General features: G+C 33.0%; 2 protein-coding genes and 1 long non-coding RNA gene across 4 annotated transcripts; all 3 read left to right on the forward strand.

Moving 5' to 3' along the window:
- Positions 1 to 3,118: 3,118 nt before the first annotated feature.
- On the forward strand, positions 3,119 to 6,657 carry LOC141832081 (uncharacterized). Of its 2 annotated transcripts, none has more exons than XM_074719560.1 (5): positions 3,119 to 3,202; positions 3,309 to 4,127; positions 5,210 to 5,289; positions 5,412 to 5,676; positions 5,778 to 6,657. In XM_074719560.1, the coding sequence occupies exons 2-5, from the start codon at positions 3,380 to 3,382 to the stop codon at positions 6,041 to 6,043; spliced, it is 1,359 nt and encodes a 452-aa protein (XP_074575661.1). In that variant the 5' UTR covers positions 3,119 to 3,202; positions 3,309 to 3,379; the 3' UTR covers positions 6,044 to 6,657. The 2 variants fall into 2 exon arrangements, with proteins under 2 accessions (XP_074575661.1, XP_074575662.1); XM_074719561.1 differs by having other exon boundaries at positions 3,139 to 3,202; positions 3,340 to 4,127.
- A 1,229-nt stretch (positions 6,658 to 7,886) lies between these two features.
- LOC141832662 (uncharacterized) lies at positions 7,887 to 9,773 on the forward strand. Its single transcript, XR_012602119.1, has 2 exons — positions 7,887 to 8,013; positions 9,495 to 9,773. It is a non-coding gene; the product is annotated as an uncharacterized LOC141832662 (long non-coding RNA).
- Positions 9,774 to 11,362: 1,589 nt separating this feature from the next.
- Positions 11,363 to 20,891, forward strand: LOC141831562 (thiosulfate/3-mercaptopyruvate sulfurtransferase 2-like). The gene is made up of 12 exons (XM_074718945.1): positions 11,363 to 11,529; positions 11,697 to 11,888; positions 14,562 to 14,621; positions 15,277 to 15,339; positions 15,854 to 15,978; positions 17,426 to 17,588; positions 18,675 to 18,734; positions 19,610 to 19,668; positions 19,812 to 19,893; positions 20,206 to 20,269; positions 20,348 to 20,415; positions 20,502 to 20,891. Exons 1-12 carry the CDS (start codon positions 11,419 to 11,421, stop codon positions 20,607 to 20,609), a joined length of 1,155 nt encoding a protein of 384 aa, XP_074575046.1. The 5' UTR covers positions 11,363 to 11,418; the 3' UTR covers positions 20,610 to 20,891.
- The last annotated feature ends 277 nt before the right edge of the window (positions 20,892 to 21,168 follow it).

Genomic DNA, 21,168 nt, shown 5'->3' on the forward strand with positions numbered 1-21,168 from the left:
GAGATGAATTTCAATTTCTTTTCTCACATTTAATTCTTGAGCATGGCAAAGACAGAAATCCGAGTGTACATTCCACCCAATTGTTTGTTGAGCTCTCAGCAGGTGCTTTTTTTGCAGACATGCAGTTGAAAGCATGGGTCCGAAGTCAGAATCTTTATCATTCATGGCAGAGAGTGAATTTCTTTTCTTCTCTTTCTTTGTCGTTTTGGTTCAAAAATGGTTTGCATTTGCTTAACTTGAGTAAAGTGGCTAGAAAATACGTGGAGATGGCACCAAGAAAATACGTACTGACCAGAAAGAACTCTAAGAATTTTCTTGAAAAGAGAGAGAAACAAAAGGAGAATGTTGACCTTCATCCGATGTTAAATTAATGTGCAGATACATATAAAAGTGCTTCAGCCGATGAGAAACTAAAGTAATTTACTGAATGTATGCAGTTAAAGTTTCGAAATAATCAAATCACATACGTTACTTAAAAATTATCAAATCACATACCCACAATATTACCCCCTCTATTAAAAATAAATAAATAAATAAATCGATTGTTACGTTGTAGCAATCGATTAAATTTGTTAATGTGATAATGAATAGTAACTTTAATCATTATTATGCTGTAGTAATTAATTAAATATTTTTTTAAAATGTAGATTAAAATATCTTCTATAAATCAAAATTTTGTTCCTCTCAATATGATATATTGAATTGACATTTGAGAATAGATACATTTTAAATGCTTTTTAGTCCATATATATATATATATATATATATATATATATATATATATATATATATATATATGATCTGGTTTTATATCATTTCAAAATTTTTAAGTTTATCAATCATTTTTAGAGCTCTAAATAATATGAAACTATGTTCTATGTGCTGAAGGACTCTTGAATATATTTATGTCTTTAAATGCCAATTTAATACATTATAATACCAATGAATTTTTGAATATGAATCTAAGTATGAGAAATGATATCAGAAATTTATTATAAATAATACGATAATGATACATACTGACGACATCACAATTAAAATCTTTAGTCTTCTTTCAACTTGTTTTGAAGATATACATTTTTTAAATAACTAAAGCTTATCAGTTAATTTTGTTAAAAAGTAATTGATGAATCTAGAAATCTCAAAATGAAATGAAATTAATTCTATGTGTTCAAGCAATATTGTTCCTGTATTGAAAGCATATCAGAATTTTTTTTATCGATTTAAAAATAAATAAATTTTTTTAATCAAATGTAGCAATCAATTAAAGTTAATGTTTATGGTTATAATAATAAATTTAATCGATGTAGCAATCGATTTAAATTGTATTTATTTATTTTTTTAATGGAGGGGTAAAATTGGAATGATGTATGTGATTTGATAATTTTAAAAATAACCTATGTAATTTGGATATTAGAATTTTAGTTGAGTGGTTTAATAAATTATGGAAAATTAATAAATATATGAATGGTTTGAACAAAACTTTGGAAGGGTTTATGAAATTTCCACCATGAAAATGTTCCATAGTTTAGAAGGTATAACGTTTATGAAGATTTTTGAAGAATACTTTTTTCCTTAAAAGGAAAATATTTCATTATTCTTTCGTTGGTGTTGTACGAGGCGTTAGAGAGGTTTAAAATATGAGCACTGCTTTTCCCACCCCCAACACCGCACGCCCCCCCTCCCACTTCCTCTCTCTCCTCTTCTAATGACCTTTTTATCCTTTTCTTTATATTTATTTGTTTTTTATTTTTTTAAATTTTTATTTAATTTTATTTTTTAATTAATTTTATTTAAAAATAGCTCTCATATATATTTTTTATTTTTTTAGTTTTATTTTTTAATTAATTTAATTTATTATTTTTTTCATCAATATGATATTTTTTTCAATTTTATTTAATTTTTATTTAATTTTATTTTTTAATCAATTTTATTTATTATTTTTTATCAATACTTTATTTTTAGAATTTTATATAAATTTTATTTAGTTTTATTTTTAATCAATTTTTTTATTATATTTTTTCAATTTTATATAAATTTTATTTTTAATTAATTTTATTTATTATTTTTTTCATAATACTTGTATTTTTTCAATTTATTTTTTTTTAATTTTATTTTTTTTTAATTTTATTTTTTTGTTAATTAGTTTTTTTTCAATTTTTTTATCAGTTTTATTTTTTTGAATAATTTTTTTATATATTTATAATCTTTTATTTATTTTTAGTTATAAATTTTAGGAGTTATTATTTATAAAAAAATTTAATTAATTTATAAAGAAATAAAGCTAAATAAAAATTAAATAAAATTTTAAAAATAATAAACAAAATTAATTTAAAAATAAAACTAAATAAAAATTAAATAAAATTAAATATATATATATAAGTATTAATGAAAAAATAATAAACAAATTTAATTTAAAAAATAAAACTAAATAAAAATTAATTAAAATAAAAATATATATATATATAAGTAAAATAAAATAAAAAACAAAGAAAAAGGGGTATAAAAGTCATTTGAATAGGAGAGAGAGAGGAGGGGAAGGGGGGTGCGGTGTTATGGGGGGTGGGAAAAGCAATTTGCTTAAAATATATTTAGCAAAGATTGAAATAATGTTTTATTCCATTTATATTGTATTTTTAACTCATATATTATCCATAAATATTTTATACTAAATATCTTTAAGAACATTTTATATTGTATATATTTTTAGATTTATCATAGAAGAATTTTTTGTAGATTTACTTTAATAAATATTATTGTGATGTGACAAGTAATTATGATTATTTTTTTTAAAAATATTGTAATATGTACTTTTAATGTAGGATTAAAATATAAGAAAATCAATATCATATATTTTTTATAATTGAAGAAAATATGATATTAATTACTGAATTTCCAAATATCACATGCCACGAGCGAGATTTTTTTTTTTTGAAAAAAAATAGAATAATTCAAATGAAGGATTATATAAATGATAAATGCTATTTTAGTCGACCTGTTAGGAAGGCAGGAAGCATCGAGGAAGGTGCAGATTACGACGACCTTTCGTAACTTTGCGGCTTTGTCTCGCAATTCGCTCTTCGCGACCTTCTCCTCCTCGTCATTTCTTCACTTTTGAATCTGTCTCCGCCGTGCAACCCTGCCGCCGCCCACGAACGATTCTTCCACCCGCGTAATCTGCGTACTTTTCGCTTAAAATCAGGTCCTTTTCATTTGTTTGTTGGTGTTTTCCATCTAAAAATTCAATCTTTTCTGGATTTTTGTTCCAAGATTTCTCTTTTTTTTTTTTGTTGTTGTTGTTGAATTAGTTTGGTTCTTCGCTGGTTTTCTCCTCCAAAGGTTGGATCCTTATGGTTCTTTAGCTGCCGGTGTTCCTGCGATGGTGCTCGTCGCCGACGATGCGGTGGCGGAGGGAGAAGAGGTGGAGACGGAACCCTCGGTGGAGCTGCTCGTGAGAGAGCCTCGGCATTCCCGGGCCCATTTCCCTGGCGCGGTGCGGCAGAAGGCCTATCTCTTTGACGGATTGGGCAACTACTTCAACAAGGAATGGGATTTGAAGGAAGGTCGTGGGAGAGAGTTCTGTTGGTATCAGTTGGAGCTCCCAAAGGGGAACCAGAAGTTGGCTGTCTCTGCTCAGTATCTTATCGATGTGCTATGTCCCCCGTTGAAGCTCCAAGACATCCTAACCCTCATCAGCAATGGGCCCTTCTGTGGCCATGTCGACGGCGCCCTCGTCTTCCGGGTGAATTCTCCGGGTCCGGCGACGAGTAGTTTCACCATGAGGCTGGCTGCCAGGGTGACCGAGAACTCTGTCATAACGGTGAGCCTTGGACGGGTTCCAAGATTGGGCTTTTCGCCCACCGGGCAGTCGCTTCTGTCGGTGATCCCGAGCAATGAAGGCCCGGGTTTGGCAAGGGAAGAGGAGGGACACAGCGGCATTGTCATCCAGGAACATGTTCTCGAATTTTTGTTGACAATGAACCACTCGGAAGAGGCAGATAATCCTGTCCCGCATAGAGTCTCTAACCTTGTTGTGCACATCATTGACACACATGTCGACCATGTCCAAGATATAGTGACAAAGCTCGAGATGGAATTGGATTCAGTGGAACTAGAACTAGATAAGGGTAATTGCTTCTCCTTTTTTATAAGATTATCATTGGCGTACTTGTAAGATAATGTTAGTTACTAGTGATAGATCTATTAGTAGCGTAACAAATGATTTTCCATGATTGTTATTTTACTACAACCATCAACTCTAAGACTCAATTCTTTGATGGGGAAGGGAAATAGCTAGGGTTAGAAAGGTGGTAGGGAAAAACTTGGAGGAAAGAGATAGAGAAAGATTTCTTTTGTTTGTGATGTGAAAGGGAAAACAAAGAGGGATTGATATACTCAAAGCTTGAATTGGAGAAAAACTTTAGAAACTAAAAAGGTCTGCCACAAAATTAAATATCGAAATGTGTTTTCAACAATATGAGAGGAAGTGGGGGAATAGTTAAGAGATGAATTCGAATATATATGTATGTGTGTGTGTGTGTGTGTATATATATAATATAAAGAGTTAAATCTAGATATACCAAGACTTTGAAAATATCATATATGGTAAAATTCAGAGCTAGTAGGGAAGAAAATGGCTAAGTTCTTAGGTATATGCAATTTCGATTGGTTGAGTGGAATCCTAGTAATTTTCTTGCTACACAAATATTAAGAAATTCAAAAGGCTGGAGAAAGTAATGCAATGAGTAGCATGATAGTGCTATGAGATGGAATTGAGATCTGAGAGTATATAGAGATGAGGTGGGAGTTGTGTTTCCCTGCTGAGTATCAAAATGCCCTATTTAGTCATCCAAAAATGCTAATATCATGTATGAATACAGACTACGGCAAACTGATTGCAGTCACCTAGTGAATTCCCCATGTCATGTCATTGTTGGGCTATTTACTAGTGCCTTTTGCAACCTATAACCGATGTTCTGATTCTTGGTTTCAAGTATCAAAGTATTCAATTTATCCCATATTTTTGTATAATGCTCGGAATTTTGCAGTTGCAGACACTGTACCCATTAAATTAATTCCATTTAACAACTTTCTTAACTACAATTGTATCTACAAGTCCTTTACTTGGATGTCTGTATAGGAACTTTGTATATCTTGCTACATGCTGGATAATTTCCTTGAGATTTCTGAATAATCACTTTTAGTGCAGGTGGCTCTACATTAAAGAAGCAAATGCTAGATGATCGAAGATTTCCCAAAATGCATTTGAATTTACAGCGCCTACTCCAAGTATGTTTGTCATTATCTTTATTTATCCTAGATTCCTATTCCATATTGTTGACATTTTCCCCTACTTGCTTAGCTAACCAACTGGATGATAGAGTTCTATTCTTATTCGTGTTAAAATTCAGGTTGTATCTCATGGTGAGCAAGTATTCCCGCGTGTGAAGGAGAAATGTTCAACCAAAACTTGGTTTGCAAATGAAGATATTGTTGCTCTTGAAGAACTAATAGGTCGTCTCAGGAGGCTAAAAGAGAATTTGGGATTCATAGTAAATCGGGTGACAGCAATTCAAGCTGGTCTTGATAGCTGGCAGTCGGAACAAATAAATCGAAAGCTTTATTATCTTTCATTCCTTTCTATGATCTTTCTTCCTTTATCTATTGTGACAGGAAGTAAGTTTTTCTCTTTTTCCTATTGATTATCTTCTCGTCTGAAATTCCTCAACAGCTCTAGTACGACGATGCTAATATGATGCCTTCGGTTCATTTTACAGTATTTGGAATGAATGTTGGTGGTGTGCCATGGACAGCCCAGAAAGATCCAGGGCTGGAAGAGGGATTTCGCAACGTCATGATCCTCTGTGGCTTGATTGTTTTTCTGATTCTAATCATTGTTTCTTTTCCTTTGCTTTATGCACGGATAAGTTCTTGGCGAAGGCAGCATGCCATGAGGAGGAGTTGGTCAATGAATAGAAGGTCCTTCTTGAGCAGGACATTTACACGCGGCGGACTGCAGGGTGGAGGTTATATGCGCATATGAGAAGTCCATATATCTCATCATTGACATCACCATCTGTATGCTCTCTCGATTCAAGCTGCTGCAAACCGAAGATATATTGGAAAAGATTGTCAGCATGGAATTAGTAGCAGTGCAAAGCTCTGAAGTGAAACCCCTCAGCAAATTAGTGTCAAGGAGGAAGAAGGTTACATCACTACAACATTCAAGTATCTGAATATGATCCATGTAGATTGCCCTAACCTTTCCAGCCAGTCCTATAAACCTCTGCAATCAATCTTTTTGTGCCAATTTCACTGCGATAGAACAACAATATCTCCATGAGACTATTGAATTGGAGCATAGTACATCCACAACATTCCCAAACATTTTTAGTTTGGCTTTTGCACTCTAACACATTCTTGGTACAAACCACAAACACCATGTTCTGGAGCTCAACATATCTCTTCTATTCAGCATTTTTTACTGACAATTGAAAGCATTAGGTCTAATTCCAGAAATGTTCTGTGTTTAATTCATTGAAACTATCTTTAGTACATCTGTTATGTATCTAGAGTTGACAAAACTTTTAAGTATGTCTTCTTTTTTTCTTTCTTTAACTGTGTTTAAATATGATGTTCTTTGTTTCATGGTGCTACCATTTCTTGCTGCAAATGTTTGGAAATATTTTTTCTTTTTTGATTTCTGGAGGAAGCATAAATGTAATATAGTGTAGCATAAGATTGAAGAACAGTTTCATCTTCAGCTTCCAAAGTCTCCATAGCACTCATGAAATTTTGGGTAGTTGAGAATGACTAGATTTTTCCTGGATTGGAATATCTTCGATAATACGACCTATGTTATGAGATCAGTTTTTATAAAATGACATAATTATTCTCTAGTACTATTCTCGTTATTATCTTATTTATATCTCTTGTCTAAATCTTAAATTGATTGGATGTGTTGTAACAGTTATGAAATTATAACGCTATAATTAAAATAGTTATAATTTATAGTTATAGCAGTTATGGTTTCGTAACTGCTATAATAGTTATAGCAGTTATAAAATTTTAACTGCTATAATATAGAAAATGACCTTAAATAAAGAAAATGATATTTTTTGAGCTTAAGACTGAGCCGTTATGGGTTACATACATAATAGATTTTGATTTAGATTATTATGTGTCTTGTAATTCAATCTGAGATAAAAGTTATGATTTTTTAAAATTTACATAATATTCATAGTTGTAATAACTACGAAATTATAACTGCTATAATTATATAGCAGCTATGACAACAATGCGATCTCCGGTTCAAGATTTAGATAGAAAATATAGAGAGTGATAGATAATAATGTAGAAGATAAGAGAGTGATAATAATGAAAATAGTATAGTAGAAGGTAGTTGGGTAATTGAACATGAGTGTGGAATATCATTTTGATAAAAAAAAAATCAAAGTGAGTGTTGATGATTCCAAAACAATCTTTATCATAATATATTGACACAAAGTTTCGATGGATGACCTAATTGTGATGTGTGAGAAGATCATCTCTATTTATACAATCTATGTTACTAGATTGATTGGAATTTATCTTTTTTTTTTTTTTTATGACTAGATTGACATAAAGTTTCGATGGATAGGTCTAATTATGATCCATAAAATCAACAATAGGTCAAATTTTACATTGAAATGGAACATCTTCATTCATATGACTTGACTAGATCAGCCTAGTTATTCGATCGAACCAGTCAGTTTGGTCCGGTTCAAAAGCATTGATTCTGACCAAGTTGGGCTCAATTTTTCACAAGCCCAGCCCATAAAACCTGAGTCGAACTCAATCTTTAGCCCAATCTTCCAAATTCCCTAATCTCTTTGACTAGGGTTTTCCGTGTGCTATATAAATGTGCGTCGGAAGCCGAGGTTCCCATCCTCTTCGCAAATCAGCTGCAGCCGATCGTAGGGCGAGGTGATACGTTAGGGGTCGGTCGAAGCTCACGCAGCGATGAGGGCAAAGGTGAGATCTTTTGACATCAGAGCTCATCTCTCCTTCATCCCTTCCACTAGATTCCTTTACCCGCATCGTTTTTTCGTATGAATTGGGGGGTTAAAGCGTTTTTTTTTTCTTTTTCTTTCTTTCGCATGGAGATGCGATTTGTGGCTAGTGATACCTCTAAGATCTGCAGTTGGCCACCCAATTTTTCATATTTGTGTTACCAATTACCAGGATCTTTCAAGGGGTATTCCTTTTAAACACGCTGCATCATCCCTTCCGCTAGATTTCTTTGTGTGGTTCATTTTTGCATATGAATTAGGTTCAAAAGGCGTTTTCCCCTCTGCTTCTTTCATATGGAGTTGCGATTTGTGGCTAGTGGTAACATATACGTTTTATAGTTGACAAAGATGGTGAAGTATGAATTAAAATTTTCATTTTTGTGTTACCTATAAACAGGATTGTTTTATGGTCAATCCTGTTAAAAGCTATTTGTTTTCATAGTGCTTGTTGTTTATTTCTAGTTTCTTCTCTGTATAATTCAATTTAATAATCAATTGCAATTGTTGTTACTGTGATTTCGTGATACTGTGATGGTATCAGTACATGTGAACTTTGAATGTGACTCCTTGTTGGGTTCTTGAGCATGAAAATAGGAGGAAATAGAAGGGAAACGAAGTAGTTTAAGTGAAAAGAAAAAAAGTTGGTGCTCCATTTTGACTGTTTGTTCATCAAGTTGTATACCCTTCTTTTTCTGAATTGCCTACTGTAGTATTTTGTATTTCTATAAGACCTGCGTGTATTCAATATTTGAATCTGTCAAAACTTAGTCCTTTCTGAATACTAAGAGATCACTTGGATGGTGCTTCATTTTGCCAGTTTATTAGAGTAGCAATACCTGTCTATTTCTGAAATTTCCACTGTAGTATTTCATATTTCTCTAAGTTTAGTAGGTATTGAATACTTGAATCCATCAACAATTGTCCTTTTCTGAGCACTAGAAAAAATTATTTGCTCTTCTCTTCTATTTCTGCATGCCATATTTCATGATTCTCTAGGCTTCATAAGGGTTGAATATTTGAATTTGTAAACCTGTAAATTGTAGTTTGTCAGTCAAGGGTTGAGATGTTTTTGTCATTTCAACTGGGTAATCCCCAATTTAACTAATTGATCCAAAGGTTTGAAATCTTGTTTAGTGCCAAGATTTTGGTCCTTGTTGAACAATGTGTTGTTGTTGCTGATGATGTATCAAGCGGAAACCCTCACAGAAGCCTCCAGTGCATTTCTAGCTTGTGGAAGTATCAATGAGATTCCATGCTGGTCAGAACATTTATTTCACCTATGCCTAACAGCTTGGCTCAAAATTTTTAACCACGGTCCAACCAACCAATCTGGCCCCTGTTTTTTGAAAACTAATTTTCTTCCTGTTTTGCATTCTTTTTCCTTTTTCCATTGTCAGTTCGACTGTTTATTTTGGTTAGTGACTCAAATTGTTCTTTGTGCAGTGGAAGAAGAAGCGTATGAGGAGACTGAAGAGGAAACGCAGAAAGATGAGACAGAGATCGAAGTAGCTCATTCACAACAAGAACAACCAATATTGCTCTTCATTGTCATCGGTGTTATTGGGTCTTTGATCCTTTACTGAGGAATGGAGAAAGCAAGAATAGTTGTTTGTCACCGTTTCTTTTGCTGCTTTAAGACTATGATCTTCACTTTGGGACAACAAAATTTTCTTATTGTTATGTAACTTAATCAAATTATCAAGTGATTGTTTCTTCTTTGAACTGTTTGCTTCATTTATTATTGCATGTCATCTATGAGTAAATTTTGTCAATTTCTAATTACTCGATTAGGAGAACACAAGATAGAGGAGAGAAAAAAACAGCGAGATAATGCTATAAGGTAATGTTCTTTTTAAAGTAGTTAATTTTAATTTTTTGATTTGTTTTTTCATTGATGATATTGTGTGATTGTGTGGGGCCATTGGATAGTAAATTTTATTTTTTTGTTAAAAAGGAGAAAAAATTTGCATGTTTTATTATTTATATATATGTTTGTATATTATTGCTTTTAGTGCAAAAGCCTCACCATCTCAATGCTCCAGGGGACATCCTCTCCTAGAATTAAGGTTTATGTTATTTATGTTTATTTAAATGGAAATCAAATTGAGTTTAATTAAGCTATTTAAGTAGTTGTTCAAACTTAATAATTTTTTAACATTATTCTTGATTAGTTTTTTGTTTTATTTAGTCAATTTGAATTGATCTATCATATTGATCCATTTTGTTAAATAATTTAATCAGTTTGAATTTAAAATTTATCAATTTTTAGATGGATTGAGCTATAGTGCCTCCGAGGCATAGCTGAGTTGGTTATCACGTAGCAGATTTCGAATCTTGGCGAAATCAAGTAATATCCTCCTGCGTTGTGTAGTAGTTTTTCGATTTACTTCTTTATAAATGGTTGTGGGGCCGATTGTGTGGAACCGTTAAGGTGGCAGATTCTACCTTTTTACAGAAGAGCTATGGTGGGTTGGAGTTGGTAAGGGAGTTGAAAGATGTTTTTTTATTTTAAAAATTAAAATAAAATTTTTAAATAAATTTATGGATTAATCCTTTTAATTTACAATTTCAAATTGAAAATTTCTCAACCTGTTAAATAAAATCTTAAAACCCTAATCTACCATCCAAATTGAAAATTTTTATTTTATTTTTTAATTTTTTTGATAAATTTATGGGTTGATTTATCTAATATTTTTAATTTTTTATAAATTTTTTTGATAAATTTATGGGCTGATTTATCTAATCCGTGACTCACCTTAAATGAGGTTCGATTGAGAATTTCAACCCGTTAGCTGATCCATCCCACATCGACCGGTTTCTTTTGACATATGTACTTAACGATGAGTTGCTCATTGTTAATATTTGTATATGCCTTAATTTTTTGTCATATTTTTTCCCCCTCGATTCCTAGCTTTTATTTATATAAAACAAAAATTAAAAATAAACGTTTATTATTATTAAAATATTATAGGTACAAATTAAAAGGAGAGCCTCATTTAAAAAATATCAAAATAACCCCTGCAAGGCCATTTTCAGGGCACTGTTTTGATAATTTTAGAAACTGTGGTGCCCAAATGTTATTATTATTATTATTAAAATTATTTTGTAAATAAAATTAGTAGATTTACGATCTAAATTATATCGATCGAAGTTGACATGTAATTCCACAATAATAATAATAATAATAATAATAATAATAATTAATTAACAAAATTAATTTACTTTTTATAAAAGTTTTTAAATAATTTTTTACATTCCCAACTTTGCAAAGATAATAAAAATAAAACCCAGAGAAAGAGGATTTAGGAAGCGCAACGCAGCTATTTCAATGCTCGATTCACGTTCCTAAAACCCTTGATTCCTCGCCATGGCTTCCTCTCTCTTGTCTAGATCGCTCTCCGCTCTCCGCTCCATTTGCCCCCCAGCTTCCCCTTCCATCGCCGCCGATTCAGCAAAGCTCTTCACGCCTTTCTCCAAGGTCGGTAATTTCGATCTCGTTCCATTCGTTTTCCTGGGGTTCGTGGGGCCGATCGACCTTTTGATCTAGCGGCAAGGATTCGTACCTGATCGATGATGGAAAGATCCTTGTTTCATGTTGTTTTTTCAATCTGACACTTCGGGCTGTCGAATGTTGTTTGTTGGCAGCGGAGAAGAGTTCCCAGTGGAATTTCCAGGTTTTCTTCCTTGGTTCGCCCGGCTGTTGGCCTGACTCCTCGCTGTAGAAGTGCTTCGGGTGGGTCGAGGACGGTTGCATCTGCGATCCATTCGGCCGCACACAATGAGCCCGTTGTTTCTGCCGATTGGCTTCATGCTAATCTCAGAGAGCCTGATGTTAAGGTATTCTCTTGATTCCGCTTTGCATTATGCTACAACTTTCAGCAAGTTTCCAGTGCGAAGCAATTTTCAATAATAACTGTCATCCATCATCTTGAATCTATTTTCTTTTTAAATCAAAATTAGTTGTATGAATAGTTTGTGCCCGGTTACAAGATGTTCTAGAAGTTAATAGGTTGTTATTTAAACTAAATGGTGGAATCATCCTACAGAATTTTAACCAATTTTTCAGTAGTAGCGGACTCACGACTATTACAGTTTGATGCTATCAATTAAAACAATAATTTAGTCCGGAGGGATTGGATATGATGGATAATTAAAATGAATTTATATGAAAAAGTTTTTTTTTCCTAATGTCCTAGAGTTTCTTTAAAATGTTAACACATTTGCATTTTAGGTACTAAAAGCTACATGATTACTTAAATCTATTTCATTTTACTATGATTTGCATGGTGTTAGTGCAAAATGAATAAACATGTGATCCAGTTTGTGAAACAACTTATTATCCTCCCTTGATCTGTTTTCCAAATTAAATTAAAAGCCTACTACAATGGATCTGAATCCAGGATTTCTAAAAGTGAATCCGAATAAAAACTAACATAATCTGGATTTTTAAAAATAATTCAGTCAATAATAGTAGTTATTGTCCTTCCACTTTTTTCGCATCTATTTGGACAAGATAGAAATGATTGTATAATCAGGGTTGGATCCAATATGAGTTTGCCAACTTAGGTGGATCAATATAGAGCCTAACATGGAAAGTATTAATACTAGAAGAGGTATATGATGGTTAGATTCGTTACCTTTGTTTGCTTGTGATGAAAACATTCCCACACACTTTAGATCCATTTAGTTTCAAAAATAACCTTATGCAAACACTAATGCAAATTTTGGATGGATTAGTTTAGGCTATAGCTATAACACTTGGACCTGACTGGTGCAATTATCACATTTCAGCCTGCTCCTCAGTTGCTTTAGTTTGCTTCTTGTATTGAAAATACTGAAAATAAGGGTTGAATACTAATATTTGTAATTTTTTGCTGTTCCTATTTACTCTGCATCATATATACGCTTGAAGTGTAAAATGGATTAAGTTTGACCCATTGGCTTACCCCGTCGCTTCGAGCATGCCTAGGTAATCGGTCGGTTGAAACTGTTGGGTATGTATGATAAATGTGGTTTGGACAAATGATGAAAGGATGTGAGACCACTTTGACTTGAATTGGCGGATACATAGTTCCGACAAGTATGAATCTAGGAAGGCTCAACATATTTGCATCTTAAAACTGAGATTGCTTCCATGAACTAAGTTTTGACATCTAGTTCATTAAGGAGAAATCTCATGATGGTTCCGGTTATGTCTTGCCAAAACATGCTTCTCTAAGATGTATACTATCTCGAGTTTGAATAAAAAAGAAAAACTTTGTTAGGAGTTCGAGGTTGGGTTGGTTGGTTAGTTTTTCTCTCTACCGTTGATTTCTTTGTAAGGTGATATTAATTGAAATAAAAACAACATATGCCTATCAAGCAAAAATATATAGACTAGAAAAATAAACTATCATAAAGAATTCTGCCATCAATCAAGGTTTACAATTTCCTAATATTTCATTTTCTAAAATGCAATGTTAATCGCCACAACACAACCTGGAGATTTTATTGAATTCTGGTATTCCAAAAAATTTTGGTCTTTGTTTTCTGTTGTACCTCTTTCTCTAGTTAAAAACTAGAATAGGATTGGATCATTTCTTCATTTTCTTTCTTTTATTTTCATTATTATTAGATTCATAAATTACTTGTATTGTTACATTTGATTGATTGCCCATTTATCACAAAATCTTAAGTTAATAGGAAATGATGAGTAGATTTGTAAACATAGTTTTAGTTGGTAAAATTCCATTTAGTTATACTAGCATTATTTGAACCCAAGGCCCCTTCTATGAGACCATGTTATGTTTGATTGGTCAATGACTTACCAAAGCATTAATTGTTAGCAAAGAGCCATTTCTACATACTTTCATATTCTCAATGGTAAAGATGGTCTAGCTTATAGTACAGTCATCTTTAGGAACAATAGAACCTTAGGAGGTAGATTGCAGATTCTATCATGTCTGTATGCAAGCTCCCCTTTTATGTTTGTGTATCTCCATCTTCTGTTTCTACTTTGTCATTGTTCCTAGCTTGATCCCTGTTTGTTTTTCTTGAAGTACCTTCCTCACTTATATTAAATGAATCTGTAAGTCACACAACTCATCCTTATTCAATTTACTATTTGGAATCTTACCTACTTTGCTAATCCACCATCACTTTTCGCTGTAGTACATTTTTTATGTCTTAAGATTAATAGGTTATCTGATAATGACTATCTAGTCCTCCATTATCTTATCGATATTTTGCTGTATGATACCCAGCTAACTTTTTATCATGGGGCTTCTGTCCATCTCCAAACTTATTTTATGTTTCTGTAGGTAATATTCTTGCTTTATTGCATCACATGCAGACATTTTTTTACTGCTGTACTGCCTAACCAATTGTGGCTCAACATCTCTGTTTGTTGCTATTTTTATTGTACATTAATGGACAACTGTGCATAAGTACATATGGGTATATTTTTAATGCAATTTTTTACTTCTAAATTCTTTCTGCAATGTTGTTCTTACACCTTTTTCCCCCTTCAAGGTACTAGATGCTTCTTGGTACATGCCGGATGAACAAAGGAACCCGTTCCAAGAATACCAGGTAGATCTATATTTTTCTTATCTGCTTTCTCTTCTTCAGGATCAATTTCTTGATCTAAAGAGTATTATTACTTATATACATAAGTTTGACTATTGTTAAGATCTGGTAGTGACGAATTCTAGAGGAAAAAGCTTAAATATGCCTCATTGTAATATAAACCTTGTTAGTTTGTCATATTACATTTATGAACATACTAATTTTACATGTTAAGCTGTTCTGAGCTTATCATTTATCTAATCACATTCTGAATGCTTGCCATCATGAAATAATCATTAAAAATGAAAATGGTGGTCACTTATATTATATAACCTATCGCATTGTGTGACGCCATAATGATCTGGCTACCAGCATACGGGTTTCCTTTTCTTTGATCTTTCACTCATGTACAGAAAATATGTACATTACTTCATTTTATTTGGTACTATTGGTAATGTTTGTTGAACAGCCGTGAAGTTGTAATTTAACCTTCAGCTTTAGTTTTAAAAATATCGAAACCAATACAATGGTGTTTATTCCCATTTATTACCTTCAACTTTATCTGTATGCATTTTTGTTTCTATAAATTGATTTTCAGTGTAAAACTTCATGCTAATTTGTTTTTTCATTGAAATTGTCCATGTAAATATTTATAACCTCTCTATGTTAAAATGGTCAGGTGGCTCATATACCTGGTTCTTTGTTTTTTGATGTTGATGGGATATCGGATCAAACATCTAAGGTTTGATGTTATTCCTTGTTTATGTAATAATTTCTGTATTTCTAATTGGATATGTTTTTTTTATTTAACTTTTTTAATTTGATGAAGGTCATACCTTGCATAGCTTATTTTTATTGGTTCGGAAATTTATTTCCCATAAAGGGTTCCTGATCTTTTCTTCTTCTTCTTTATGTTTTGTTGTATATGTATAAGTATCTTAGTGCACCACAAAGTGTATATGGACAAAATTATGTTTTTGAAACATTCTACAGATTAGTGATGGCAAGTTATACATACAGATTCTCTTCATAAGTTGGTATGGTAAGTTGTAATTTAAAGTGTTTATGATTTATGCTTATCATATTCATAAAAAAGTGAATAGCAATAGGGATCTTATGAATTACTGCAAACAAATACTTGCACGCTTACACACATCTGAACATACTCAGACTTTATATTTGGTGTTTGAAGTTATTTGCTTTGCATCTCCCTTTTTACTGAATTAACAGCTATTGACACAATTAATTTCCACCAGTTGCCGCATATGCTGCCATCAGAAGAAGCTTTTTCAGCTGCAGTTTCTGCACTTGGAATCTATAATAATGATGGGCTAGTTGTTTATGATGGCAAGGGAATATTCAGTGCCGCTCGTGTGTGGTGGTAAGATATTTGCTACATTTGCAGTTACAATATTTTCGACTATGACACTTGTATTTAGCAAGATGATCCTGATTTTTTTTGGTGTCAGAATCTAAAGGTTTTTTTTTTCTTCTGAACAAAGTCGAACAATTTATGCATCTGAATATATTCTTAACAATGTTTTGGGGTCTGTTATATAGAATTATTTAAATATAATTGGTTCTCATTTGTTGCCATTTGTTGTCAAAGTACTAGAAACTATATGTTAATAGTCCTCTGCTATGAATATTCAATAGCCCCTACCATGAATATTTCTTTTGGTGGACAACCTTCTATGAGCTGCACAGAGCATTTATATCAAGCACGTCCAGTCATGCATCTTATAGAATTATCACCTTCTTTAACAAAACTTTTCAACCATGTTCTATGACATTTCGGATGAAGTGATTGAGCAGCTAAACATAAATGCAGGCAACATAACACAAAAAGTTCTTTGTAATTCTAGACAAAGAGCATGTGGCTATTTGTGATTTCTTCTATTCTTTTGACCAAATTATGTATGATGAGAATAACTCAAATTTTGTGATTGTCATTTTTAAGTTACATTATTATTTCCATGTGGTAGAGGGAATACAAGGAAGAATTTTGTTGATGTAATAGAATGGATTTAATTTATTGGAGTATTACTAGTGATATAGCCTTAAATAGAAATCCATGACGGGATATAATCCATGTTGCCAACCCTACAGTTGGGAGTTAGATGGATTGATGGTGATTTCCATGGGGATATATGCCCATTGGATTCCACTTATTTTTGACAAAACAAATAGTGATTATTATGATTTCACAAAATTTTGACATGTATTTGGAGTTCTCTTCCAACTTTCTTTCAATTTTCTGTTTCTAAGGATATAATTCTTGTTTGAGAGTATTGTCTCCTGTATCAGTATAGGCTTTAGTCTTACTTCAGCATGTAAAATGTAATCTGGACTGCCACCTTAAGTGAACCTTAACCATACCATTATTTGAACTTATTGTTGCATTAGCATTTAGTTGGTACTTGCACAAGTTGCCCAAGAGAACACTGACTGCAAAATGAAAAGCTCTGAGTGAGCAGTTAAAACATAAAGAAGTTCTTTTCATTTTTTAAACTTAATAACAACACCAATTGGGCAACTTCTAATATTAACAAACAATTTATCCATGCCTGCTTGTGTAACAAACATCAACACAGACCTCGTGTTGATACATTCCACCTAGAGGTTTCTTTTTCACATTTGAAGATGATCATAATTTTTTGAGAATTTTTGGCTTATTTCATGAGCCTATCATGGTGGGCATTGCCTAGATTTTTTTCTGTTGAAATTTGCTTTCAGAACTATTATATTTTTCCTGGATTTGAATGTCATTCATCTCAACATCTGAGCCTAGTGATGTTTAATCCTTTAAAATATTTATGAATGAACAGGATGTTCAGAGTGTTTGGGCACAATAATGTTTGGGTTTTGGATGGAGGTCTTCCTCAGTGGCGTGCTTCTGGATATGACGTCGAGTCTAGCGCCTCTGGAGATGCTGTTTTGAAAGTTAGTGCTGCTAGTGAAGCAATTGAAAAGGTTTACCGTGGACATCTGGTATGTTCCCTAATCTCAGCCTTCCATAAAATGCTATAGTTGCTATTTTTCTTCTTGGTTTTAGTAATCTTACAACAACAACAACAACAATCAAGTCTTATCCCACTAGGTGGGGTCGGTTTGGTTTTAGGAATCTTACATTTTGAAAAGTTAGTTCCTGGGACGATGAATTCTGTTAACAATTTTCATGGTGGTTTTTTATGGAGGTTGTTTATTCAGATTCAAATCCTCGACTATTTAGCCAATTGTTCAAAGCATAACGTAGTCTTACTATTTCGTAAAATGACAACTGTATATGCCATGGCTTAAGATTTTGTCCTGGTATTGATCCTTGGTAGCTGGCTGAAATGAAATCTTTTAGGTGCCAACTGAAGAAGAAGAGGCGAGGCCAATGCCAAATCCTATGCTAGCCGGATGAAGTAGGAATTTACACCCACTTTTTGATTGTGTATTAATCAAGGTTGTTCAGCCGGTTGGTGTATGCTTTATTTTGATGATTATGGACTAACTACTTGCATTAAAGGACAGAAGAGAAGAGAAATTTGATAATTTCTTTTCTGCTGCCAAACCCTATGCTAGCCAATCAAGTTATTCATCCAGTTGCTGTTGTATGTTTTTTGATGATGAAGATGAAGAGACTAACTGCTTATGTAAAAGGAGAGAACAGAATATGGAATTGATTATTCCTTGTTCTCTGCCGAAGCTTATGCTATCCAGAACAAGTAGGAATATACACCCACTTTTTGATTGCCTATCACTCAAGTTTATTCAGCTGGTTGGGGTTGTATACTTTATGTTTAGGAAGATGAAGAGAATAAATGCGTGCATAAAAGGAGAGGGGAAAAAATAGAATTGATTAATTCTTGTTTGTTACAAATAACTTTGATTGTGAGCCGAGTAATCTGCAATTTTCTGGAAAGCTTTTTGTTTTTTAAAAAAGAACTTTTTGGTTAATCTATGATTGATAGTGAAATATTCAAATTCCTGACATTGTTTTATAATACATTCAAAGTAAATAACGTTGTTAGTTTTTCTTTTACCGTGTTGATTTTTTGTGAATGTAAGTTAACAAGTCATCCTATGCAGGTTGGCTCTTCAACTTTTGAAACAAAGTTTCAACCTCATCTTGTACGGACACTCGAACAGGTTAGGATTTAGGACTTTCTTTTAGCTGCTTATTGTAAACTGCTGACATGCTTGACAGATTTTCTTTTATGCATATGAATACTCGGTCACTGTGGTTGGAACTGACATCTGAACAATGGAAAAAATGAGTATTCAAATCAGCACACAATAATGTCATGCGATTTGATTGTACTATGTCAACCTGGAATTTGAATTTTCTCTCACACAAAATAGATGTTAGAGAACTTATTCAGGGTTAGGTCCCTAATGTACATTTTATGCTTTGGCTATATGGTTTTCATGGTGTAGCCTGTTTGGATCTTTTCTGAGCAACAATATATAATTTCTAAATAGATTTTTGCTCGTATGGTATGATGGCGACAAGGGGAATAGAATCAGCATTTCAATCTGGTGGGTAGCATTCTTGTATCTGGTTCCTATTTGATAGAGGTTGAATGTGTTTGTCATCCGTAAGTTGATGCTATTGAATTCTCATACTGGCTCATCCATTCCACCTTCTAAACACATTTATTTACATGCCACTGTCTTTTATTGTCCAAATGCATTCCAATCTGTCTTGTTACACTTTGACCAAAAATAGAATGGAACAAAGCACTCTGTTTCTCATCATTTTCCTATTTTCTTCCATTTGGTTACGAATTAGACCCAGCTACCAAAGCTTTTCTAAAGGAATCTTCCATAAAAGTCCTTTGTGCCTGTGGCGGTTGTTACTTGAGTGCTTGTATTTTATTCCATTCTTATTCTCAACTTGTTGTTTAATGATCCTTACGGAAAATTGTTGAAATTGCTTTATTAATGGATTGAGCTAATTATTTGTGTAGGTTAGTTTTTTTTTAATGTATAAAACTAAGTCAAATAAAACTAAAAAATTTCAGGTTAAAGCAAACATTGAAACCCAAGAATATCAGCATATAGATGCTCGCTCAAAGGCCAGGTAACTCACTATAGCTCTCATTTTCATTTTTTTTGTCAGAATAAATCAATGATATGTTTTTTGCTTTATGCAATATTTTTCTTGGCATGTGATAGGAATCGTTTGTGATAGTGTCAGAAGATGATGTTTTCCATGTGTAACAGGTTCGATGGCACCGTTCCTGAACCACGGAAGGGAATAAGAAGTGGTCATGTGCCTGGCAGCAAATGTATTCCTTATGCGCAGGTAAAATATGCAGTAAATTTAGCTTAATTATGTTTCCTTTGCTCCTTTGATGTGTTGATGCAATACCGAGCTTAGCGCTAGACTTTTATTCCAGAATTTCCGTTCACGTTGACTTAGGTTTTTGTTTTCTAGCAGACATCTACCCATTATGGATTGCTTAGTTCTATCAGTGTACTATGTGATTTTCTGTTAAATAAATTATAATGCTACAAACACTGTTATCTTTAGGCTAATCTTTCTGCCAATTTGGTTGCTAAGATATTTTCACGCAGGATTTTTTTTCCTTTCTCAATGCATGGTTCCTTTCTGCAGATGCTTGATAGTTCAAATATGCTCCTGCCAGCAAATGAACTTATTAAAAGATTTGAGGAAGAAGGTACTTGAATTATGATTTAGAAAAACTCTACTTTCTGTAACATACTTTGTTAATCACATGAAAATTCTCTCGTTACAGGCATCTCTCTTGACCGCCCTGTCACCACTTCATGTGGTACCGGCGTGACCGCCTGTTTACTTGCATTAGTAAGTTCCCTGACTTTTATTTTGCAAATGATGCATTCTTGAAGGTACGACCTTTGCCAAAGTAACCTTCTCTTGGATAATTTTAGGGTCTGTATCGCCTCGGAAAGACTGACGTTGCAGTTTATGATGGATCTTGGACCGAGTGGGGATCAAACGCTGATACTCCTGTCGACGCAGCTGCTGTGAGTGCCTGAATCCTTTGTATTCTGTTTGCACAATCAGGAGAAAGTCAAAGGTTTCTTGGAACAATGAGGAGCTGTGAAGAATGCTTCCAAAGGTCAAAATCTGAGATACTGTGAAGAGTTTGGAGGGTGATTTCCTCTCAAACTCTGGTTTATGCTAATAAATTATCGTTACCTTATGCGTGTTAATTGCGACGATGAAAGAGCCCATTCAAAGTCCTAAACTAGAGACCCAGAAGGGTTTAGACTTGAAATTGCCTCACATCAATGTTAATAATTTGAAACTGTCATTAAGTTATCTTCTGTTCCTCAGATGGATGATTAGTTAGTCTTGAAGTTCAATAGGCTATTCCCCTGTGTTGACTTATGTTGAGATCATGTGGTAATTAATAAATAATGTAAACTTTGTTTTCTAAAAATAATTGGAACATTAGTCCAATGAAAATTCTCTTATATATATAAAATAAATCAGAAATTTGGACTTCGATCACAAAGTTTGTTTATTCAGTATTGAATGATGAATAAACTCTAGTATCAAGCTTGTTTATTCATTCATAATCTTAGATATAAA

The sequence above is a fragment of the Curcuma longa genome, chromosome 7 (assembly GCF_044706935.1).
Source record: "Curcuma longa cultivar G26 ecotype Majalengka, Jawa Barat chromosome 7, ITB_CL_G26_1.1, whole genome shotgun sequence".
Classification (NCBI taxonomy): Eukaryota; Viridiplantae; Streptophyta; class Magnoliopsida; order Zingiberales; family Zingiberaceae; genus Curcuma; species Curcuma longa.

Coding starts and splice junctions, on each gene's coding strand:
- LOC141832081 (XM_074719560.1), top strand. CDS start 3,380: ATGGTGCTCGTCGCCGACGATGCGGTGGCGGAGGGAGAAGAGGTGGAG. Junction 4,128..5,209: donor GGAACTAGAACTAGATAAGG/GTAATTGCTTCT, acceptor CTTTTAGTGCAG/GTGGCTCTACATTAAAGAAG. Junction 5,677..5,777: donor TTTATCTATTGTGACAGGAA/GTAAGTTTTTCT, acceptor TTCATTTTACAG/TATTTGGAATGAATGTTGGT.
- LOC141831562 (XM_074718945.1), top strand. CDS start 11,419: ATGGCTTCCTCTCTCTTGTCTAGATCGCTCTCCGCTCTCCGCTCCATT. Junction 19,894..20,205: donor AATGTATTCCTTATGCGCAG/GTAAAATATGCA, acceptor TCCTTTCTGCAG/ATGCTTGATAGTTCAAATAT. Junction 20,270..20,347: donor TAAAAGATTTGAGGAAGAAG/GTACTTGAATTA, acceptor CTCTCGTTACAG/GCATCTCTCTTGACCGCCCT.